The sequence below is a fragment of the Seriola aureovittata genome, chromosome 14 (genome assembly GCF_021018895.1).
Source record: "Seriola aureovittata isolate HTS-2021-v1 ecotype China chromosome 14, ASM2101889v1, whole genome shotgun sequence".
Taxonomy (NCBI): Eukaryota; Metazoa; Chordata; class Actinopteri; order Carangiformes; family Carangidae; genus Seriola; species Seriola aureovittata.
Genome location: NC_079377.1, coordinates 11,941,824 through 11,965,050, shown reverse-complemented (window position 1 = coordinate 11,965,050; position 23,227 = coordinate 11,941,824). Strand labels below are relative to the sequence as shown.

The 23,227-nt window shown below is 40.7% G+C and overlaps 5 protein-coding genes across 11 annotated transcripts; 2 read left to right on the top strand and 3 right to left on the bottom strand.

The window, feature by feature from the left end:
• Positions 1-212: 212 nt before the first annotated feature.
• Positions 213-2,866, bottom strand: LOC130181399 (dual specificity protein phosphatase 13-like). 3 transcript variants are annotated; one of them, XM_056395596.1, is made up of 7 exons: positions 2,783-2,866; positions 2,459-2,584; positions 2,156-2,373; positions 1,814-2,030; positions 1,587-1,709; positions 1,283-1,500; positions 213-518 (listed from the first exon to the last, which is right to left on the bottom strand). In XM_056395596.1, the coding sequence occupies exons 2-7, from the start codon at positions 2,581-2,583 to the stop codon at positions 286-288; spliced, it is 1,134 nt and encodes a 377-aa protein (XP_056251571.1). In that variant the 5' UTR covers position 2,584; positions 2,783-2,866; the 3' UTR covers positions 213-285. The 3 variants fall into 3 exon arrangements, with proteins under 3 accessions (XP_056251571.1, XP_056251574.1, XP_056251573.1); XM_056395599.1 differs by having other exon boundaries at positions 2,459-2,540; positions 2,783-2,820; XM_056395598.1 differs by lacking the exon at positions 1,587-1,709.
• Positions 2,867-4,896: 2,030 nt separating this feature from the next.
• zgc:153981 (dual specificity protein phosphatase family protein) lies at positions 4,897-6,159 on the bottom strand. Its single transcript, XM_056395070.1, has 3 exons — positions 6,020-6,159; positions 5,631-5,848; positions 4,897-5,542 (listed from the first exon to the last, which is right to left on the bottom strand). The coding sequence occupies exons 1-3, from the start codon at positions 6,142-6,144 to the stop codon at positions 5,331-5,333; spliced, it is 555 nt and encodes a 184-aa protein (XP_056251045.1). The 5' UTR covers positions 6,145-6,159; the 3' UTR covers positions 4,897-5,330.
• Positions 6,160-6,565: 406 nt separating this feature from the next.
• si:ch211-223p8.8 (dual specificity protein phosphatase 13A family protein) lies at positions 6,566-7,751 on the bottom strand. Of its 2 annotated transcripts, XM_056395068.1 has the most exons (3): positions 7,199-7,751; positions 6,896-7,110; positions 6,566-6,787 (listed from the first exon to the last, which is right to left on the bottom strand). In XM_056395068.1, the coding sequence occupies exons 1-3, from the start codon at positions 7,411-7,413 to the stop codon at positions 6,579-6,581; spliced, it is 639 nt and encodes a 212-aa protein (XP_056251043.1). In that variant the 5' UTR covers positions 7,414-7,751; the 3' UTR covers positions 6,566-6,578. The 2 variants fall into 2 exon arrangements, with proteins under 2 accessions (XP_056251043.1, XP_056251042.1); XM_056395067.1 differs by having other exon boundaries at positions 6,566-7,110.
• Positions 7,752-7,852: 101 nt separating this feature from the next.
• On the top strand, positions 7,853-14,980 carry LOC130181179 (sphingomyelin synthase-related protein 1-like). 4 transcript variants are annotated; one of them, XM_056395063.1, is made up of 6 exons: positions 7,853-7,976; positions 11,008-11,635; positions 11,749-11,844; positions 12,062-12,179; positions 12,340-12,490; positions 12,885-14,980. In XM_056395063.1, the coding sequence occupies exons 2-6, from the start codon at positions 11,013-11,015 to the stop codon at positions 13,187-13,189; spliced, it is 1,293 nt and encodes a 430-aa protein (XP_056251038.1). In that variant the 5' UTR covers positions 7,853-7,976; positions 11,008-11,012; the 3' UTR covers positions 13,190-14,980. The 4 variants fall into 4 exon arrangements, with proteins under 4 accessions (XP_056251038.1, XP_056251040.1, XP_056251039.1 ...); XM_056395065.1 differs by lacking the exon at positions 7,853-7,976 and adding an exon at positions 8,453-8,471; XM_056395064.1 differs by lacking the exon at positions 7,853-7,976 and adding an exon at positions 9,650-9,806.
• A 170-nt stretch (positions 14,981-15,150) lies between these two features.
• Positions 15,151-22,749, top strand: LOC130181181 (neuropeptide Y receptor type 4-2-like). Its single transcript, XM_056395066.1, has 5 exons — positions 15,151-15,237; positions 15,930-16,035; positions 16,347-16,449; positions 16,808-17,355; positions 19,943-22,749. The coding sequence occupies exon 5, from the start codon at positions 20,013-20,015 to the stop codon at positions 21,375-21,377; it is 1,365 nt and encodes a 454-aa protein (XP_056251041.1). The 5' UTR covers positions 15,151-15,237; positions 15,930-16,035; positions 16,347-16,449; positions 16,808-17,355; positions 19,943-20,012; the 3' UTR covers positions 21,378-22,749.
• Positions 22,750-23,227: the final 478 nt, after the last annotated feature.

Below are 23,227 nucleotides of genomic sequence, written 5' to 3'. Positions count from 1 at the left end.
CACAATGCCAAAAAACAAGAAGAAGTTTTAGTAAGAGTGGGGTGTTGCATCGTTTTCATCATAGGAATGTCACTAATGTGTGGACAGGTGTGGGGATCAGTTAGCATTTGTCAGGGCAGTTATTTCTGGAGACATAAAACTTAAGCATTCAGTTGTTATATATTACTAATTGTTTCTGGGGCAGAGATAAGCTACGAGGCTGAGACAGAGACTGAGAGATGACACACATGACATTTATTTATCAGTTAATGTGAATTCCAATAAAACAGGTGCCTGTGGTTGTTATCAGGACATGTCAGCGTGTTCCTCTTCCTCTGTGAGCTGTCTGCTCTGGGGCCTGAGGCTCAGCTCCAGCTGTCTCAGCTGCTCCAGAAATCCAGAGTTGGGTCCAATGTCTCGGTTCAGACGCACAGCGATGATGGCGTCCACTAACGTCAGGCTCCGGCAGATCATCAGATACGCCAAAACCAGAGCTCCAGAGCGACTGACACCCATGGCACAATGGACAAACACCTTCCCTGGAAGATTCATTGATTATTAGATTTAGTAACACTAATTAGTTGATTAAAATGTTCAATACAAGACTGTACAGACCTCTTCGTCCCAAATCTAAAGGTATAGATACCAACACACACTTCTGAAGATTTTTTCTCCAGAATATGGCTGCATAAAATACATCCACAGACAGGTCACATGACATAGCTGAATACACCAAACACTGTGTGTGATATGCAAGTGTTTGTGTGCTTAAATTATGTCTGATAAATGAAAACCCTGCCTGTTTACAGACCCTTTTAACAATGCATGCATCATGATAATTCGCAATTTGTGTTAAAAGTGTTAAATTAATGGTGAAAAAATAAATATTACAAGAGTACATGAGAGAGCTGACAGGACAAAATAGAATGAAGATATAATGTCTTCAGATTAAAGACTAGAGTGAAGGAAGTGATGAGTAGAGTGAAAGAGGAGGAAGAGGGAATCATTGCAGCTGAAGTCGATAAATAGATGAAGTTCAAAATAAAGAGAAAAAGAACTCATTGAGATTCTTATTAATGAAGATTCATTTATTTTGTATTGTGCAACATTAATTGTGTATGAGCTTCTTTGAAATTCCCTGACGTGTTTAAATAGGTTGGTATTAGCAGAAATAAAGCAGGAACTAATCTTGTAATACATTTTTATTTTATTTCTCACTATATTTTAGACGTGTTTGTCTTTGTGCAGTTATGTTGCTCTTTACGTTATGAATTCGCCCTTTCTGTCGTGTTTGCACACTGACCGTTTTTCTGAAGAGCACTGTCTATGAACTGTGCTGCCGGCCTGAAGAAAGGCTGGATGTTAAACTCTGGATGGTCTGCAGCCTCAACACCGTGGTATTCCACTCCAAGGTCACTGTAGAATCGCTGGCCCGTGTTGATCCGGTGTCGACCTGCTGCGGCGTTCAGTATGTGAGTTACACCCAGAGACGAGAGTGTGGTTTTATCTCGTGCCACAGACCTGCAGACGCACACCACACACAAACTGAGTTGTTGTAATATCTTTTTAGAACATTTCGAGATGCTGGATGTGACTTTTCTACTTGCTCGTCTCCGATGTAGAGGTTTGGCCAGACTTGATTGACAGGTGCCACTGGCTTCCTGTTTGTCCAGAGAATTTGCCTCAGCTCTGTCAGAGAAGGTGCGATCTCCTCCTGGGTTAAGTGACCTCTGTAGCGATAAAAATGTGTGTGTGTGTGTGTGTGTGTCTGTGTGCATATGTGTGTGTATATGTTGATGTTTCTGGCTTTGCGTGTGTCTGTGTGTGTCTTTACAGTGTTTGGGCCTGTCGTCGCCGTCTCCTCTCCCTCTCCAGGCTCATGTCGAGGCTGCGGAGCTGCTGCAGGAAGCCTGGGTTGGGGGAGATGTCTCTGTGCGGCCTGACGGCGGCCACCGCCTCCTGCAGCCTCAGGCCCTCAACAATCATCAGGAAGGCCAGCACTAAGGTAGCAGAGCGGCTCACACCCATCAGACAGTGGACAAACACCCGTCCTGGGACAGGGACATTTGCTGTTATTATTTAATATGTTTATTGCTGAGGTCATACTTAAAGACTGATTTCAAATCCAGTCACACACACACACACACTCCGATAACAGTAAGTGTGACTGACTTGCCTCCCATGGCCAGTGCAGCTCTGATGTATCGTGCTGTTGGGTAGAAGAAAGGACTAAGGATGAAGTGTATTGCATCATCAGCCTCCACCCCATAATAATCCACTGTCATGTCTCTGTAGAAACGTGGGCCGGTGTTGACATGTTGACTTCCATGAGCAGCATTGACAATGTGAGTAATACCCAGACTGTGGAGAGTGCCCTTGTCACGAGCTGCCACCCTGAAACACAATCACACATTCATTTCTATATGAGTGAACGGTGTTTAAATAGATGCACCTTATATGTTATTGTGTGTGAACCTACTCGTTGCCTATGTAAAGGTTTGGCCAGACTTGATTGACATGTCCAGTGGGTCTTCTGTCTGCTAGCAGGAACTCCTGCAGCTCTGAGACAGAAGGAGGGTCATATGGTGGATCCCTAAGAGACATACTGTAATAACACACACACACAACACACACACACACACAAGCCTTCATTATGCGTGAAATATGTTCTGTAAATCTTAAAGAAAGAAAAAAAAAAAGCAAAAGTCTAAGACACTGCTGCTTCTCTTAACAACACAGAGATCATAAATCATCTGAAGTGGTGAAGCGAGAGGTGTTTCCACTCTGAATCACATGAACTTACCTCACTTCAAGACAGTGCAACCTCTTCTTCTACCGCGCTCACTCTTATTTCTGTGTACACGCTCGCAGCCACACACACACTCACACACACACACACACACACACACACACACACACAACTGTGTTTCCTTTTATAACTCTGTAATCATACACTCATTAGTGACAGACACATCCTGCAGACTCTATTCAGGCACTTTAAAGCACATTCAAGCCGTTCTACATGCCCGAACTCTCATTCTTATGGACAACAATGTAGCATTATCCCATTAACTTTAACATGAGCTCACTTGCTGAGTTTCCATGATGACTGCAGACTGTTATGTAATACACCACTGTACCATATGTGTCCCTATGTTGCCACCCAGGAGCCAAGTGACATCTGCTGCTCTGCTCCTTTAAGAATTATTGATCAAGGCTCTAATATTCATTTACAATGTACAATAAAACTGAGTACAGTGGGCAAAATCACTAAAATTTCGAATCAAAATTTTATTATTTTTTAATTGTAGGGTATTTCATCTTATGTATAATTAGAAACAAACACGTTCGACTGACTACACTGAAAATACAGGCCCCAAAGGACAACCCCAGTGCAACAAAAGTGAGTTTACCTGTGATCACTGTAACAAAAGGGTTTACACCTGTGATTTCCAGTTAAGACTAACTGCATGAACGAGGTTGAAAAAGAAATCCGTGAACACCACAGCTTCCTCAGACTGTGAGACTTCACAGAGATGGGAGAGCGTTCAAGAGCAGCAGCAGGCTACTGAACATAAGGTGAAACACAGATGCAGCAGTGGTTGGGAGGTGTAGGAAGAGCCATACTACCAATGACAGATGGTTATTCTCGAAAAATGACACCACAATAGCCATTAGCTATTTGCACAACCTTGCATTGAAGAACAAACGGCTAAGTCTCTCTGATTTAGCCCAAGAATTATCTGTGGAAATTGGTGTTTCAGTGACTGATTAGAGCGTCAGTTCTCCACAGACAGCATCCAAGAGGAAAACCATTACTCACAAAACTACAACTGTGAAGTGTAGTGAAACTTTGCCAACATGAAAACAGACCCAGTGAATGTTGGCATCACATTCTTTGGTCAAACGAAACCAAATGAGTTTGTTTATATCAGATGGGGTCCAGAATGTTTGGTGTGGTGTCGTCTGTGAAACATGGAGGTGTGAGTTATGGGGCCACATGAGTGCAAAAGGTGAAGGGGAGGTGACATTTATAGATGGCAATATGATTGAGTTTTTATATGCAAATACTGAATGAAAAGATGATTCCCAGTTTCAAGAAGCTTAACGGGAGAAGAATTTTCCCAACATACATACCAACAATGATCCCAAACACAAAAATTACATAAGAGTTTGTAATGAAGAAAAAAAGTGAAAACTATGACCTGGTCACGGACTGCATGTCGTCTTGACTTGAATTGAATACAACACCTTTGGAGTGTTTTAAAGTGGAGGGCAGAAAAGAGCAGCTGAAAAGAATCATTTAAGAGGAAGGGCAGAACATCTCTCCACAGATTTGTGTAAGATTGGTTTCATCCATACCCAAGAGGATCAAATTTGTCATCAAAAATAAAGGCGGACATACAAAATATTTCAAAACATGAACAGAAGGATGTCAATATTTGGTTCTTAAATATGAATTATATTCAAAAATTTTGGTTCTTAAATATAGACCTTTAAAATAGTTTAATTATTCAAACATTAGCAGCATCTTAGGCTGAAAACAAATAAGGTTGTATTAATTGGACATGCTTTATATTACTTAACTTTTTACTGATATTGACCATGTTGTTGAATGTCATCTTTTCTTTGTTGCTTGTCGTTATTTATTATCCCACTTTGTTTTATCAATAATTCAAAATGACGTCTGTGGAGTCCACGCCGAAATTTAGAAAGCTGAGGTTATTCACCTATCTAACATTTCGTTTTTTTGTGAAAATGAAATTTTACTTGGTTTCGTCGGCACGGTAAAGAAAAAGTGAAAAAAACAAAGTGTTGTCCATCAGAGAAGACAGATTCTTGTTGATTGGGCCAAAATGAAAAACAAATTCTGGTTTAAGAAATTGAAGAAGAATGACAAGGTACCTTATCAAGAACTATCATAAAATGTCTTTAATAGACATTAACAACAGTCATAAAGCTGTATTTACAAAGCTCATGGACATGCCCGTCATCGCTGACAGGTAAACATTTGAATACAGTTTGAATATGAAAAACAAACCTCACAGAAATATGACAATGTATGTAAATATTTACAATATTTAACAACACATGACCATTTGCTGCTGTACCCAGAAGTTAAACATGCGCAAGAAATGTGGACAATCTTGAAAATAAAAATATGGAATTTAAATATCACCATCAGACCTCTTACTACATCATGCACATTGTGATTACAAAATATAATTCACAAACACTGCCAGTACTGATTAGAGTGTAACATGTGGAAAGAGAGAGAGCAGTCCTGAGTCCTGGGGTGACTGATGGCTTATGTCATGAAGGAGCAGAGGGAGAAATGAGAAAGACAGATGTCAGAGAAGAGGACACAACCTTCGCCTGAGTGTCAGCTGTTCATCCATCTTGAGGAGGAGGGACAGGAAGTTCCGGTTGGGGTAAATGGCTCGTTTTTGGACGACATGCCTCATAGCATCCCTCAGAGAGAGACGCTGCCGCAACATCAAGTACACCAGGGCCAAAGTGGCTGATCGACTCACACCCATGATGCAGTGCACCAGCACCTTCCCTGTAAAAGCAGGATGGAGAATGTGAAGGAGAACAGAGAAAATGTGAAACAGCTAAGGACAAAATACATAGAGGTTTGATGACTTTACCATCGTTGTTCTTCAGGGCTTTATGTATGAAGTCAGCTGCAGGTCTGAAGTACTGACTGAGGTCAAAGTGGTCCGAATCCTCTGCTGGGATGCCAAAGTAAACACATGTGTCCCCATAAAAACTCTTGTCACCCATGCTGCCCTGCTTGGAGTGCGCTGCATTCAGGACATGAGTGATGCCAAGCTTATGTAATGTCTTTCTATTCTGTGCCACAGCCCTGGAAAACACACATAAAAAGAGACAAACACAGGGAATAAAAAAAGAAACACGTTAAACAGTTGCATGTGTCTTATACTTTTAAACACTGTTAAAAACTGATCAATGCCGGTTGCAGAGCTCTATCTGTGAGCTATGTCATTTTCCCCTGCAACAAACATGAGACACTCACACATTTCCTATGTACAGGTTAGGCCAGACTTCATCCACTGGTGTGAGCTCCAAGGTGCAGGAATCCAAAATAAGCTCCAGTTCTTTAATGAGCACCAGGTCCTGTTGCTGGTTGCTCCCTGACATTCTCCCTGGCCACAGACACCAACACTGCTCCTGCTGTCTCTGTCCACTGCCCGTTCACCGCCACCAGAGTCTGCAGCTCAGTGAGAGACATGAGCAGGTGGTCGTTTGAATGCCGCTCGCCTCCAAAATTAGCCGTCTGTGTTCAGTGTGTTCTCTCTGACTGGATGTGGAATTATTTAATGTTGCTGTAGCATTGACTGGTCTGTTCACAGATGCCAAAGGTTCAAGAGAGGGGAGGACAGGGACTCTCTCTGTGACCACTGAGGTCACATCAGGAGAGGACGAGGGAGGGGAGGGGGCTGGACACAATGTTCACTGTATACATACAGTAAATGGTACAAACAGAGAAAGTCCTGCATGGTGTAAATGAGGACATTAACTTCAGCCAACTAACACAGGACACATTTCTATGGATTTATCATCCTAGCTTTGTTTTATTTTGGCTCATTCAACCCTTTGTCCCGCAGTTGTCGGTCCAGGGCTATAAGCTGTCGCAGAAAGCCTCTGTTTGGGAAAATCCAGCGTTTCTCTTGCACACAGCGTATAGAGGACAGAAGAGTGAGGCGGTGATGAAGCATCAGGTAGGCTAGGACCAAGGCAGCCGAGCGACTCACACCCACAGCGCAGTGCACAAACACCTTTCCTGGGAGTTCATAAAACATAAAGACACGAACAAAGAAACTGGAAGGACAGGTGACCCCACCTGTATGGTAATTTATAGTAACTCTTGTGTTGTCTAGCATGCACGTACCTCCTGATGTCAAAGCCAGGTGAATGAACTCGGTCGCCGGGTAGAAAAAAGGTGAAAGGTCAAACGTTGGCAGGTCGTTGGCCGGGACCCCGAAGTATTTCACTGTTGTTCCATAGAAATCATCGCTGCCCTTACAGCACAGTTTCCCATGTGCGGCGTTCAGCACATGAGTGATGCCCAGCTGCCAGAGCCCAAACTTATCATGAGACATAAACCTGGCACAGACACCACATTAATGATGCGTTAATAACAATCTAGAAACACACTGTAAATATGAAGTTAAATCAGACACAAGATACTCACATGTCTCCCAGATACAGGTGTGGCCACACCTCGTCTCCATGGCGACAGGAGCGCGGAGCTGAATATAAAACCCCCTCTAGTTCCTGTAGGGACGGGATCTCCCTCTGTGAATCCCCAGTCGCACGAGTGCACTTTATCTCCTCTTCCGGGTCTGACTCTTGAGTATCACATCTCACCTCTGAGGCATCACCTGTGTTCGACTCTCTGTCAGACATTTTCCAAGTCTTGAGGCTGTAAACTCTTCTGTTCAGTCCCCAAATCTGAATGACGCCGCTGCCTGATGCCTTTGCTTTGATTCAGTTTCAGCTGCAGATCCACTTCACTCATCCTGTGACTGTCAAAAACAGGTGGCGCCTTTTGGCACAGGCTCTCCAGTCAAACTCTAAATCATGGAAATGTGTTTTGAGCATTACATTTCTTTACATTCCTTTTACATTAAGTTCGAAAACCACTGCTTGTGCTTGTTTTATCCAATTCAAACCAAACAGTCCATGAAATTCATCTTTTTTCTTTTTTTTTAAAGGATCTACAGAAACAGCAGCCTGTTAGCGGATCCTTGTTTTTCCTCAATGTGACCAGCAGATGTCAGCGTGCTTTAGGTAGCGGCCCTGCACGACACCACCGGCTCTTCTTCCCTGGTGTTGTTTATTAGCGACTCTTCCTGTTTGATGTTGCCTAGTTGTCACAAGCATGTTGGCCAAGAAGTCCTCCAGTGGGTTGAGACACCAACGGGCAGCTCGTCCACACCCTCTGACAGCACAGTGACAGTGGATTGATGGTAAGAGACGCAGCTACTGTTGAATATGATCTTTTAAAGTAACTTTGAAACGACTAACTTTGAACTTTCTGTAACTTTCTTCTTCTCCACTGAACATGTTCCCTCCCACTTGTTCATTTTTGTTTAGAATGATTCTTGTTTAAATAATCACGTTTAAACTTTTCCACACCATCATTAAACATAACCTTTCATCACTCGGAGTTGATCTCATGCTGAAATGTGTCAGTCCGACGGTACACTGTGGGCCTGTGGGGAACAGACTATGAGCCCTTTGTCAAATTGTCTCTGTCTCACACACACTGAAGAGCTTTCTCCGTCACAGCTGTGTGTCACTGCTCGTTGTGACTCACTGTAAGCCAGCCAAACAAGCTGACATGGCACTTATGAATCCCCAAGTAAAGCCTCAGGCCAGAGAAGCTGCAGGATGGTGCCAGTAAAATCTAGAGGCTAGTTAAAAATAACGTTTCTCTCTGGGGAAACTGAGCAGCCAGTCAGGTGAGTCACCTGAGCTTTCAGGCGTGTAAATAGGTGATATTGATCTGTTGATTGGCTTAATTTAATTAGGGTTAGGGTTATTGTTCTGTGTGGATCATTCACTTGGAGGCCAGTGATGATCATCAACTTGTTTATTTTACTCAAATAGATTCGAGTAAGTTACAAAACTCTAAAACTCTAAATCAACCTTTATGACTAGAATACAATATTTAAACTGTATGATGATATTGTAGCATCAACGTTTCAGCTGGTCTTTTTGGTCTGTATCACAGTATTGTGTATGTTTAGAATAGAGCTTAAACGGTTAATTTATTAGTAAATTAGTAATTTTTCAAGAAAAATACCAAACATTTGATGATTTCAGCTTTTCAAATGTGGAGATTAGGGCTGCAACTATTATTTTCATTATTGATTGATTTGCTAAATCTATTGATTTATTTTTGCTTGTTCAGAAATGTGTGAGAAATGTCAGTTTTCTTGGTCTAAAGTGACGCCCTCAGATGTCTTGTTTTGTGTGATCACTATAGTTTATATTTTAGATTGAAAATTGGGGGATTAATTAATGATCAAAATAGTTGCTGTTTTCTGTCCATCTATAAACCGATTAATCAACTAATTGCTTCAGCTCTGGTGAGGATTAGGATTATCTTTTCTTGGCTGTTTTATATGGTAAAATTAATAATTTTGCATTTTGAACTGTTGGTAGGATTTTAAAAAAGCCAATTTAAAGGTGTCAACTTTGGCTCTTAGAAACTGTGATCAGAATGTTTCACAATTTTCTGGCGCTTTACAGAATAATCCATTAATTAACTAAAAAAATGAGCACATTAGTTGATAATGAAAATAATTATTAGTTAATCCTAAGAAACTGGAGTATTTCTCAGATTCAGTACGTAATCACAGAGGACACCTAGTCTGAAATTCTGTTCAAATAATTCAAGTTTACCTTTCAAAATACCTTCCAGCTACAATATGAAAATAGTGGCTCTGTATGTATGAACATTTATTGATACCATGTTGTCTTATTGAATAAGTCAAAGAGTTATCTAAAAGCCAGTGATGTCTCATGTGTTACTGATAGCTGAAAGCTGCTTACTTTGCTAATTTTAAGTCTGTATCTGATGTCCAGTCAGCAGCAGTACAGCCATGTTGGTTGAACCTTGCACAATCTTTGGAGCCGTAGGGAGTACAGGGCGAGCAGCACTGAACTGAGTTTATCAGAAGGTCAAAGGGCAAAAATGAGAAAAAGGCAAAGCAAAGAAGAGTGATTCACCAGTACGAGAGTCTGTCTGTGGGAGAGGAACTTACAAACTCTGCTGGCATAAACCCTGAATGGTTAGTGAGTCACTGTCTCTTTATTTTATTTCATTTTATTTTATTTCATTTTATTATGAAATTATGCCTATGGAGCAGAGAGCATGGTTACACTCAGGTTGTATTCCCGTTTGTTTTGGTAAACATAGACCTGCTTTATGTGGATCAGTGTGTCAGTGCATACGTATACTGTAAGCCACTGTACAGTCACTAACCTGAACATGCATGATGCAATAGCACTAAGTAGCCTGCGCCGCTCAGTGCTGGGTCACATCAAGTGAGAGCACAAAGAAGCTTCCCCACAGCAGATTACCTCTACACCTCTACACTGACTCCTTAGTTACACATGCCTACCTTCACAGTATGTATCGGTGACTGTTTTATTGTGCTGAATAATGAATCAGTTAATTGTAACAATTAATCAATTGTTTTAGACATGTGTTAAGTAAAAGTAAAACATTTTTGTAGTTTCAGCTCTTAAAATGTGAGGAATTGTTGCTTTTCTCAGTTTTATATCATTCAGTACTACAGCTAATGATTATTATTTTTCATTATTGATTACCATTTGGTGTACAAATGTCATAATTTCCCAGATCCCAGGGTGGTGTCTTCAGATTACATATTTTGTCCAGTCAACAGTCATAAACCCAAAAGCTGGAAACAGAGATTGTTTGGAATTTTCTTCTCAAAAAATGACCATACTGATTAATATCATCAGTTTGTTGAATGAAGTTGTCAGTGTTGGCTCTGGGAAACTGTGATGGGCATTTTTACTATTTTTTATGACATTTTATACACTAAAAGATTAAACAAAATTAAAAAATAACTGACAGACCAGTCAATAATGAAAATCATTAGACTTTGCTGCAGTGGTGTGTTGGTAATGGTACAGTATATATGATGATCTTACAGACAAGAGAGTAGGTAATTAGTAGCATGCAAATTGACTATTAAGGTCAATGGATTTAAGGCAGTTTTGCATTGAAACAACTGGGTGTGGTAGTGACAAAGACAGTGATGAAATTAAGAGGTGGAAAAAGGAAGTGATAATCAAAAGATGGAGAATTGATCATTGTTGTTTCAGTAGATTTTGATCAGTCAAAACAGGACATCACATGAGTTTGTATTATTATTATCACAATCTTGATCTCTTTGGCTCATTTGAAATCTGAAAGTTTTGTACTTGACCGTGACTTAACACTGTATATGTCTGTGTCTGCAGTGGGCATGGCACCACCAGAGGACAGTGTGAGTGCCTGGACCTATAAGCAGGTGGCCCAGTGGCTGCAGGAGGAAGGTTTCGGGGAGTATGTGCAGTTATTGTGCACCCAGCACCGCCTGGACGGCCCCAGTCTACTGGCTCTGACTGAGGCGGACCTGCGGGGTCCTCCGCTGGGCCTGACTGTGCTGGGAGACATCAAGAGGTTGACGTTAGCCCTCCGCCGGCTCCAGAGACAGAACCAGGCCCAGCTGGAGGAGCTGGGTCTCCGGCCTTCAGACAGCCTCCCCACTAACCTCTTGCTGGGTGCCGCCGGGGGCGAGTGGAGCTGTGACGGAGCCGACAGGAGGTATAACGGAGGTGATCGCTTGTGCAACGGGACTGAGCTGAGACTGAGGAACGGCGACAGATCTGGATATGGTTCAGGAACGTCGCTGTGTCATGTACACTCCAGTGGGAGGTGTAGGCAGCACCTGGCTGGTAGATTGGACCCAGAGGTGTGGAAGACGGTCATCAGTTCTATATATGTCTTTTTTGTGTTTGGATTCACATCTTTTGTCATGGTCATTGTACATGAGCGTGTCCCGGACATGAGGACATACCCACCGCTGCCTGATATATTCCTGGACAGGTATGGACTATATGTCTTGTGTGCGTTTTGCACTAATAATCAATAGATCATTGCTCCATGCCTCACTCTTATCTAATCTGCATGCTGATACAGATGTTTTTGTACTCTGACAGTGTTCCCAGAATTCCTTGGGCCTTTGCAATGGCTGAAGCTTGTGGCGTCATCCTGTGTTACATGTTTCTGTTGATCCTGCTCCTTCACAAACACAGGTAGTCCACTGATCCACTCTATCACGGATAGACCATCATAATAATAATAATAATATATATATATATATATATATATCAGCATCACTGCTCTGTAATGCAAATATATAGTTTTTTTTATCTTAATACTTGTAGGTCATGAAGTGGTGGGAAAGGAATGAAATTTTAGTATTTTTTAACATGTTTCAAGTCCAAACTATTATTTTTGTCTCCGTTTCAGGTCCATTCTCTTAAGGCGATTGTGTTCATTGATGGGAACTGTGTTTTTGCTTCGTTGCTGCACCATGTTTGTCACCTCGCTCTCTGTACCAGGGCAGCACCTGAAGTGCGCCAGTAAGGTGGGAAGCACACATGAGATTCTGTGCAGATAAGATAATATTTGCCAGTTGGTAATTCTCCAAGCCATTGGCAGTGTTACAGTTTATTCGCCACTCAGCCTTATCGCTTTGCTAACTCATGAACAGCTGACTCATAACCCGGAGTTCTTTGTTCCACCAGACATATGGTGATACGTGGGGGAAGATACAGAGGGCGTTGGCAATTTGGAGTGGATTTGGAATGACTCTGACTGGTGTCCAAACATGTGGAGACTACATGTTCAGTGGACACACGGTTGTCATCACATTGCTCAACTTTTTTGTGACCGAATGTGAGTGTTAATACTTTTTGTTTGCCTTGAACTACTGAATGTCAAGCCGACATTATTCTGTACTTTTCTCTCTGTCAACAAATCCCAGGAAAAGATAGAAACCAACAATCTGTCTGTCTCCATGCTTTCTCACTTCCCTCCCCTCTCTGTGGCCTCAGTCATGAGCCATTGGTTCCTATTTTAGACATAAATCCTCAAAAAATGTCACAAATATATTGTTTCCATTTATAAAAAAAAAAAAAGGCTTAGTGATTTTCTGAAACAGCTCGACACAGGTATTTTAGCAAACTTCACTCAAACAGGAGTAAATGGTGCATTTGTTGTCGTTGTTTTCAGTTGCGGATTAATGCACATGTGATATACTAGTGAGAATCCTGATTCCTTTCAATTGCAGACACTCCACGAACCTGGAATCTGATTCACACCATCTCCTGGGTGTTAAACCTGTTTGGGATTTTCTTCATCCTCGCGGCTCACGAGCACTACTCCATCGACGTGTTCATCGCCTTCTACATCACCACCCGCCTCTTCCTCTACTATCACACCTTAGCCAACACCCGTGCCTACCAGCAGAGCCGGAGGGCGCGCATTTGGTTCCCTATGTTCTCCTTCTTTGAGTGCAACGTGAACGGCCCTGTCCCCAACCAGTATCACTGGCCCTTCAACAAACCTGCCTTCATGAAAGCTCTGATTGGATAAAGAATATTTTAAAACATCAGCAGCTTCAATGCACTTGGACTGTAATACAACTTTTTACTTGAGATGCTGCTTCTTATCTGTGGATGATTGTGAGTTTATTATGTGGGAGTTTTATTTAGCCTCATATGCAAAAATGGATGATCTTTATTTTGTTAAGTAAACTTATGTTTTTAATGGGAATAGACATTTTGGGAAATACAATAATTTGCTTTCTTTCAGAGAGCGTTAGATGTGAGGATTGATACCACTATCATGTCTGTTCATTAAATAAATGAAGTTAAAGCCAGCCGCTGGTTAGCTTAGTTTAGCTTAGCACAAAGACTGGAACTAGGGGGAAAGCTGTTAGCATGGCTCTATTTGAAGGTAACACTTCCTAGCACCTCTAAAGCGTTTAGTCTGTACAAAAACCAAAGCATAAAAACCGCTATATATAACTGTGACTACAATATTTCACAGTCACTGCTCCCGGCCAAGAGTTCAACAAGAGATTGTGGATGTTAAACAAATAAGATTTAATATTTTAATGACTGATTTTTAATTTATTTTTTATTAATTTTTTTACCAGAGTCAGACTAGCTGTTTCCCCCTGTTTCCTAGTCTTTATGCTAAGCTAAGCTAACCATCTGCTGGCTATAACTTCATATTTAACAGCCAGATACTGTTTGTAAACATTATCTAACTTCTCATCTGACTCCTCGAAAGCTTAAAAAGTATTCCTTAATAATTTATTCCTAAATTAAATTGCACACTGCTAGGTTAGACAAAGAAATGTAGATCATTAAAAGGCCAAAGAGCTGCAGGTGTGGACATTTTTTAGGAGACTTATTTGCCTTTTAAATAATCACATTGATTATATCCATCGTATGGTATATTCCACCTTGGGGATGTTTAAGGTTCACCAGTGGTTTGGGTTGTTAGTCTCACTCGATATTTATTGAAGAAAACTGGTAAGCTCACACAGCTGTATGCAGGCTGATAGTGTAGTTGTCACTTTTTGGGAGACGTCATAATGACGTGTTCACATATTGTTTTGCTGCCAGTTTGGTAACTACTACCAAAAGAGCAATAGTTTCTTTTGATGTGCAACAGGAAAAACACTTCCTGTTCTCTACTGAAAGAGCTCTGTTTCAGTCACTCAGAAAAAAAATGAATCTTTTTTTTTTCATTTACACTTAATTGTTGTTTGAACTCTACACCTTTGTTGTATAGTGTCACCATTGGGTTATTATAGTGTGCTTCCTACATTCTCAGTTAAACTGAACCAAATATCTGAACATTTATTGTAATGTTCAGTTTTGCCAATGAGTCCTTAATATGATTATTTCTTTATCCTGATTTGATACAGTAGTATAGTTTTTTATTTTTTACAGGTTGTTAATTATGTAATGAGTATAAAAATGTATGGAGCTGGAGTTTGTTGATGCTTTATTATTGTTTTCTCTCTGCTGCATAGTACAAAGACTGACTTTTCATTATTACAGCTGTTGATAAAGACTTGGATAACAAAGATTCAAATATATATATATATATATATATATATATATATGTATACATACATACATATTGTTTACTATTTCATGGTTGATCCAAACTATATTTTTAATAATTGTTTACAATTTATGGCTTTATTTTCAGTGTAAATACTCTATCTCTGCCTTTTGGCTCAAAAATCTAAGTTTACAGAAAAAGAAAAACAGTTTTTGTATTTCAGACCAGCTGTTTGCTTGGCTGTTTTTTTTCACTAATGTGTTTCTTTTTGCATTTGTTAAATAAAGTGGATTATGAATATAATTTGAAATCCAGCTTGCTTGTGAGTGAGTGGAAAGAACATTACGTGTCTATTATCAGGTGTCAGGTGTGTGATACATTATCAATACAGCCTATGTACCTGCTGCTTTGCCCCACCTTTAAACAAATATTTGAGTCACATCATTATTTGGACACAAACAAGGATACACATGGGTCCACACATTAATATAAAGCCGTCATCGGAGAGCTCTCGCACACATCGGCATCCTGTTCACCGGGTCACATCACACCTGAGGATGGTAAGTATTTTACACCTCACAATTCAATTGGGGAAGTTTGGGAAAAAATAAAACTGTCTTCCATGTTCTTAAATCATGACTGAACTTGTAAGTAATTGTAGTGCATCGTTTAGCTTTACAATTAAATGGCTGCAAGATTTGATTTCAGGCCCATTGAACCATTTATAATATGATTTAAATGATTATTAGTTATACCTGTAGAAGTGGTGGTGTTGGCAGTAGATTTTCAAATGCAACTCAACAATTTCTACAGACGAGGTGAATTTTAAGTGGTCTACAAGACTAATTGCATCTGTCTTGCAGTAAACTGATTCAGTCGATCATTACAAATCACATCTGCAGATTATATGAAGTAATTCTTATTTTCACATTAAGTATGTTGCAGGCAAAATGTAAAAAGTGGCCTTTGGTATAATACTGGATCGGTGGCGATGACAAACGTCCGTGACGTACATGCAAATAGCTGTAAATGCAAAAACAGTAAAACATTTTTTAATTCCTTTGCGGGATTCCTGTTATGGAATTGGCTGACAACTAAAGCATGAATAAAACCCACCTATTCCTTTTCCGTCGTCAACAGGTCTTTAAAGGGTGTGCTAAATGGAGGTTAAATAAGTAGAAGTGCATAAACATATTACAGGGACTATAAAACATGCACCATGTTTACAGATGCCATTTTTTTACTCTTTCAGGCGTCTCTCCATGTGTTTCTTTGTCTTCTGGGACTGGTTGCCCTGTGCAACTCTGCCTGTCTGTTTGTGCCGTTAGAGATCAAAGATATGAATAACCCACCAAAAGGTGAGTGGAAATGATCACAAACAGTAGAGATACAATATGACAGCAGCAAATTTGGAATGGAAACTTTTTCCTCCGCTAGGTTTGACAGAAGTTGGATAAATTAGCATTTAGTACTTCATCAGTCTGAATGTGTTTACTTAACAGATTCCAGCTGAATTAACAGTTATCAGAACCACACCTATGCACGCATGGATACACACACACACACACAAACACTTGCGCACATAATTATTCACTGCAGCAGATTTATCAGAGAACGATAAGCGGGTCAACAGCTCCTCTCAAGTGTGGTTTTATTTCCTCACATGTAGGGTGTACGGACAGGGATGGAAAGCAGTACGATTTTGGCTCTGAAGTGGTGATCGACTGCATGTCGTGCTCCTGTACAAATGACGGCCTCAGCTGCTGCGACATGTAAGATTTTCATGCTTTGATTGATTATGATTAAACAAACCTGTGTTCTCTAGGATTCATTCAAGTGCATCATAGAGGGAGACAAGTTCTCTCATGCCGTGTAACAGTAAACAACAGTTTTTATGCACAGCTGTTTTTGTTTGAAGCACGACGTGATGTGTGTCCTGGTTCGAGTTGGACACCAAAATTGATAAACAGATCTTATTTATTGCTGAAGCTAAAAGCTGCAAGTGTAATTTCCAAAGCTAAAGCTACAAATTTCAGCTCCCTTGGTGAAACAGGTTGGATGTAATTATGCAGGAAGCACTAAGATAGTGAAAAAATTAGGAAAAAATAATCTTTGTTTTGTGTCTCTCAGGATCCCTAGTCCAAATACAGTGATGATTCCTATGGAGTGTGAGATGATCGTAAATAGGCAGGCCTGCTCTTTCAAGCTGGTGCTGAAGTCAGACAACACAAAGGAGTGTAGCTTTTTCTAGACACACCACAAAGTGACCTCCAAACTTGCAATAGGTCGTTTTCATGTTTCACATTTTATCAACTAGTTGATGATGTGCACATACAATGAAATACCAATAAACAAAACTGCTTCAAACCTCCATTTCTCCTGCTCTTTGTTTCTGTAACAGCACTCACAGCGGGTGTCATTTTTAAGATGTAATTGAATAAATCCACCACTGTGTGACAGCAGAGCTTGGGTGCTCAGAGGGTCTCTGGCAACCACACGGCTTCAGCAGCTCAATAATAGCCTTGCTTCTAGCCGCTGTCTCTGACAGAAACGTTCTGATTGTTATGATGTTAAGCTCCTTCTCCAACTCTCATCTCTGTGGATTCACACCTGGTCAGAACATCGTTTTTTCTGTCATCCTGGAATCACAGAGACACTCTACTCTACCAACCCACTACGTAAGTGCTTCATCTTTACTCAGAGTGATATTTGATGAGGAAAATCATTCTTTTATTAGTTAATGAGTTATGAAATGTATGCTGTCTTGTCTCTCCAATGTGAGCTTGTGGCTTGGTGGCCACAGATATGCAGGTTTACCACATGTATCTTCCATAATTAAAAATCTTTTTGACTGGTGCATCCAAACAATAGAAGTCTACAGAAGGCATTTCTTTGGACATGCATCCAAATTTCAGCAGGTAAACTGTGGAAAAAAACATGTAAAATTCATGTAAATCAGGTAAATATGTTTTCCTGATTTACATGAATTTTTCATATACTGTGTGGAGATGTGATTATGTCTTTGGAGGTATCACCCACGATCCCTGACACCTCCAGCAGGGAATAATGAGGTTTGAGTCATAATCTCAGGTTGAGCACACCACTGTGCTGGCTGTTGTTTATTTAGACACATTTATTTACAGTAGGCTATAATTGTGTAATTCATTACAAGCAAATAAAAATAATCTTGAAATCCACTTGATCCACCCTCCATTATTGCTCATATCTACGGATTTTTAAATTCTAGTCGAACTCATGAAGTTTCCAAAAAAATCAATTTCATGATGAATTTTTGTGAAATATAATGAAATGGTGGAATCTGGTCCGACGAAAATGATGTTCAGCCATTCTCCCATTTCCCTGTCAGAGAGCACTACTTAGATATTCTCGCTGAGAAAGAAAATAAGAACATGATAGAGAGCAGTGCCAGGTCACAGTGTTCCTTAGCCTGCAGAAATGTTGCTCTGGAGGGGACTGATCACAAAGAGCCACCTGGCGGATGAGCATCCTACAGGGCCACATCACTGTGACATGACAAGCTCAAATTTGCCTTTTAATGGGACATTTTTTTCATTTTTCACTGCTGGTGTTTAGGTTCGTCGGCTCTGTTACGGCTGTTTGTTATACATCTGGTTACTGGTGACATTACACTTTCTTTTTCTCCCTGAGCAAAGGATGATCAATGCTGTGCAACCCTGCCTGCAGCTCACTCAACACACTGACAGAGTAGGTTAGCAATGATGCAGCGTGAAGAGACTGATAGCTGAGTGTGTGTGCTGTTAATGGAAAATGACAGGCTCATTTTCCTTGCGATGGTGGTTTTCACAGCACATGGCAGAGGTTTTCAGGGGAGAGAGTTAGAATCCATTTTTAGGATTCTGACAATGTCGTGCCCTTTCACTTTGACATTCTACACCATTTCTTGTGTACTTGAAAAATAGAAGTCTCTGTATGCATAGTAATTTCATTGTCGTTGAAGCTATTGTGTTCAGTCTTGAAACCTGACTGGAGGATTCATTTGTGGGAGGGGAAATGACAGGTCAGATCTTGAGATGTGTAACTAGAAAAGAGAAAATTGATTGTTACTGTCTGACAAAGAACAGAAACTATTCTTTGCAATTGCAGTGTTGCTCAATACAAAATGCTTTTAGTATAGAAAAAACATGACATTGTGTATGTTTGTGTATGTTTTCATTCACTCTGTCAGTGAGGTTTGTGTATATGCTGAGCGAGTATAGTATTAACCATGTTAACCCTTTTAGTTTTGCATGTTAGCAACATTTGCTAAGAAGCACTAACCCTGCATTAAAGTGTTGTTGGAATAATCAGAAAAATGAAATTCCGACTGCGGAAACAACTGCATCACAACATCGCGGTCAGAAGTAAATGTTTGGTTGATTATGAGAAACTTTTGATTAATGGTGCAAATTCACATCTTGCATATCTTTTTCGTGCTAACATTTAATTTGTAATATGGTTTTAGGTTGTAACCATTAGTTTCCATCCTAGATAAAGTTATTTATGAGGAACAACTCCGATGATAAGCAACACAAATAAACAGCTATCAACATGTTGTTTTAACACACCGAGTAATAAAATGCAGCACATCTTTGTAGCGTCCGTGTTGTTCCATATTCCGACTTAAAGCACATGAACACATCAAAGTTGGAAGACCGACTTCCCTCTCACACTCGGGTAATAGAACCGTCTGAGGAGCATGTGAATGCAGCAAATGTCCAGATGAGGCTGATGGGAATGTCATTTGGTAATAAACCAAAGTACACAGTACATCAGAAAAACTGAAAAATGACCTGATGATGGCGCTACATGAAAAGACAGAATGACCAAAGTTATCACAATTGATCCCTTAGGGGAACATGAATGTCAACTAAATTTTACAGCAATCCATCCAGTAGTTGTTGAGATATTTCAGCTTAGGCCAACTGTCAGACAAACTGACATTGCAATCCCAGGAGCCATACCACTAGCACGGCTAAAAATAGAGCATAAGGGTATGTTTTAATGACAATGCTTTCTTGAACCTAATGTCACAGTGACTTACAGTAAACTGTATAAAGTCCTCACATGTGCCATCTTTCCTCGGCTTCATTCTTCAACAGCCACAGGATGAACTCTGCTTCAATGTGTGCTTCTCTCAGAATAACAGAATCACTTCTACATGAACAGGTCCTTTGAAGCTTTGCAAGTTAATAATGTTTTTTTTTGTGTTCGTCTCCATCCGTCTGTTTTCTCCCTTTGTTTCAGATGCACGTTTCCAGAGGCCTGGGATGGACGGTTTGATCCTGGAGGCTGGTGACACTGAAGTCAGGGTGAGATGTCCTTGAGTGGCGACGCGAGCACGAGCCAGTCTTCTCCGTCAACGACAGCTTTGTCTCTGTCCTTGAACAGCTCCACCTCGCCACACTCCCTACCATGGGAGGAGGGAAGAACCAGTCGTGGGTCTGTGCAGGAGCGGCCAGGGAATGAGACCGCGCTTATCTCAAACCTCTTTGTTCTTGGGCATGAAGAGCAGTGCCATATGTCTCCTGTCATCACAGGGTGTCTAGTCGTGTGGTACAGCATTACAATGGTACTGGGGCTGGTGGGGAACATCGGCCTCATCTGCATCATCACCCGTCGCAGAGAAAAAGTCAATGTCACTAGCATTTTCATCTGCAACCTGTCATTCTCTGACATTCTGGTGTGTGTCTTCTGCCTGCCCTTCACTGTTATATACACACTCATGGACCATTGGGTGTTTGGGTCGCTGTTATGTCGCCTGGTGCCGTTCATCCAGTGTGTCTCTGTGACTGTTTCCGTGCTGTCCCTGGTGTTCATTGCTCTGGAAAGACATCAGCTCATCATTAACCCCTCTGGGTGGAAACCCAGCATTCCCCAGGCCTACATGGCAGTTGTTCTCATTTGGATTCTTGCCTGCTTCACCTCTACGCCTTTCTTGGCCTTTCAGCTACTCACAAATGAGCCCTACGCTAATGTAATCCTGCCCCAGTCTCCACTTCATCACCAAGCCTCTCCTCAAACTTATCTCAATGTATCTCCACCTCAACCTGCCTCTTACACACACAAAAACTCATCTGTGCTGCCACATTCATACCGCACCCTCTTATCATATGTCCCCACAATTCCACATATGGAGGCCTGTCTGGAGCACTGGCCATCCCAGCAACACAGGCTCGCTTACACCACATGGCTCCTGCTTTTCCAGTACTGTGGCCCACTACTGCTGGTCCTGCTCTGTTATGTTAGAGTTTTTGTGCGCCTTCGCCGCCGCAAAGAAATGCTTGACCGGGCCAGGACCCCAGAGAACCATCGCATGACCCACAGCCGCCGAATTAACATCATGCTGGTCGCCCTCATAACGGCCTTTGCTCTTTGTTGGCTGCCGCTCACCATCTTCAATGTGGTGTCAGACTGGAACCAGGAGGCTCTGCCCATCTGCCACCACAACCTGCTGTTCTCTCTCTGCCACCTGTTGGCCATGTCCTCCACCTGCATCAACCCCATAATCTACGGCTTCCTCAACTCCAACTTTCGGCAAGAGGTGAGAGAGGTGCTCCTGCACTGCAGCTGCCGCCCACTTGAGGAAGAGTGTGAGCACTTCCCCATGTCCACTGTGCACATGGAAGTGTCGCGCACCTCTGTGCCTCTCAGTTGCAGGAGCAACTCTGTCGGACTTTGATGGTACAACCTAAAGGAGACTGCTGTAGTAGTATGTAGCCACATAGACTGTACAGCTGTAAGACTAACTTCTGCTGTTTGTTCTACCTTAAATGACAGTACACCAGTTTTGATAGTGGTTTAAAGTGCAACATTTTTGTCAGTGGTTTGAAGTGAAGTGTGCAGTACAGTGTTGGTTTATCTTATTCTGCAGTAATTCATAATTATAAAAGGAGCGTTTAAGTGCAAAAAAAAATCATACAGTTTCTAAAGAATGTGTAATTTTAAACTAATCTGTTGCTGTATCCCAATTACATGTTTCATACTAATTGTAAACAGTATAAACTATATACTATTCATTAAACTATACAGATTTTGTTTTTATAAAAGAAATCAACATATTTAATAATTTTATACTAACAGGAAATGACCATGCTGGGTGTCATTTAAACTACGCAAACACAAAGCAAAATGTTTCTCCTAATATCTTACAACATATAAAGTATGTTGGAACCATACTGCAAGCTGCATATTAGTATGTTATCAACACACAGAGAGGCTACAAGAACTGAGAAAATGAGAGACATAAAAGACATATTCATACAGAGGATACGTGTTCACTGAATAGGCCTTTCTCACAGCGGACATTTGGACCTGTCATTGTAGGAGAAGCACAGGTATTACTACTAACATTAACAATGGCTCTGTTGTATTCAACTGCCCTGGTAAGTCACAACAGTGTGACATTGAGCGTGCAAAACACTGAAGCAGCTGAAATGGAATCGGGCTATCATTCATTTTATTTTTTACACCTGTGATTTTCTTACTGACATGTCAACATGTCTTCAGTGTAACAGGCCTATTGTTTGAAGACTATAAAAAGTATGTGACTGTAGTGAGGCCTTCACAATCACCAGACCTCAACCCAACTGAAAACCTGTGGTAGATTTTGGACGGATGTGTTAAACACCAAATGAGGGAACATCTGTCAGAATAAAGGTGCTCATCCCTCCTGTAGAGTTTCAGAAACTTGTAGAAAGGAACATTGAGGCTGTTCTCGAGGCTTGAGGTGGGCGCACTATTAAGACACCTTCCTATGTGTTGGTTTTTCACTTAATTTGGCATGGAATATGTTGTTCTGAAAAGTAACGTGAATTTTGTGATAAATTAGACATATATGTTGAAAATGAGTGGACTGCTGCTGTTGTATTTCTCACATTTTACAGTATTACTATGTTTACTTTTATATTTATAGCATTTGTGCTGTGAAATCAGTATGTGAGCTTAGTGAAGACAAACACACTATTGTGTTTTGTGATTAATGTGACTTTTAGAGGTGAAATGTAACAATTTATAAGATTGTTCAATCAAAGTTTAATAAATAAATAAATGATATCAAATGTTTATGCAAGTTTTTTATGTATATTAAATTGTGCTGGCTCAGTCTTTAATATGTCTGAAGTTGTAAATTCTCAGATATCTTCCCTGACATCTCATATGTGCAGATTACATACCACAGTCTTTCTGCTTAGTCAAAATGCTTGCTCATGACTGTGCATGTATGTGACAAATTAGAATTAATCAATGCTTTCTAAGATTGGATAGTCTGGAGGTTTGTCTCCCAAAATAATGCAGCTATCAAACCAGTTATGCATACTGAATATTGAATATTGTTTGACCCATCTGAGGTAGTGTGTGTCTGCAAACACAATGAAATGTCTGAGGAAGTAGGTAGTAAAAATATACACTTTTGAAATATTTTTGGCTTTAGGTAATGATAAGTACTACCAATGTTCACCAGGTTATACTTGATGGGTCACATCAGCTTTATAACTTGTAGTTTTGAAAGCTATTTGACCTGGACACACACAC

Excerpts from the sequence above, each read along its gene's own strand:
- si:ch211-223p8.8 (XM_056395067.1), bottom strand. The coding sequence starts at position 7,413 with ATGTCTGACAGAGAGTCGAACACAGGTGATGCCTCAGAGGTGAGATGT. Across the intron at positions 7,111-7,198 it reads CACCTGTATCTGGGAGACAT|GTTTATGTCTCATGATAAGT; the intron begins GTGAGTATCTTG and ends TGTCTGTGCCAG.
- LOC130181181 (XM_056395066.1), top strand. The coding sequence starts at position 20,013 with ATGTCCTTGAGTGGCGACGCGAGCACGAGCCAGTCTTCTCCGTCAACG.
- LOC130181399 (XM_056395596.1), bottom strand. The coding sequence starts at position 2,583 with ATGTCTCTTAGGGATCCACCATATGACCCTCCTTCTGTCTCAGAGCTG. Across the intron at positions 2,374-2,458 it reads AACCTTTACATAGGCAACGA|GGTGGCAGCTCGTGACAAGG; the intron begins GTAGGTTCACAC and ends ATTGTGTTTCAG. Across the intron at positions 2,031-2,155 it reads AGCTGCACTGGCCATGGGAG|GACGGGTGTTTGTCCACTGT; the intron begins GCAAGTCAGTCA and ends TCCCTGTCCCAG.
- zgc:153981 (XM_056395070.1), bottom strand. The coding sequence starts at position 6,144 with ATGTCAGGGAGCAACCAGCAACAGGACCTGGTGCTCATTAAAGAACTG. Across the intron at positions 5,849-6,019 it reads AACCTGTACATAGGAAATGT|GGCTGTGGCACAGAATAGAA; the intron begins GTGAGTGTCTCA and ends TGTGTTTTCCAG. Across the intron at positions 5,543-5,630 it reads AGCCCTGAAGAACAACGATG|GGAAGGTGCTGGTGCACTGC; the intron begins GTAAAGTCATCA and ends CTGCTTTTACAG.
- LOC130181179 (XM_056395062.1), top strand. Across the intron at positions 11,636-11,748 it reads CCTGATATATTCCTGGACAG|TGTTCCCAGAATTCCTTGGG; the intron begins GTATGGACTATA and ends GTACTCTGACAG. Across the intron at positions 11,845-12,061 it reads CTGCTCCTTCACAAACACAG|GTCCATTCTCTTAAGGCGAT; the intron begins GTAGTCCACTGA and ends TCTCCGTTTCAG.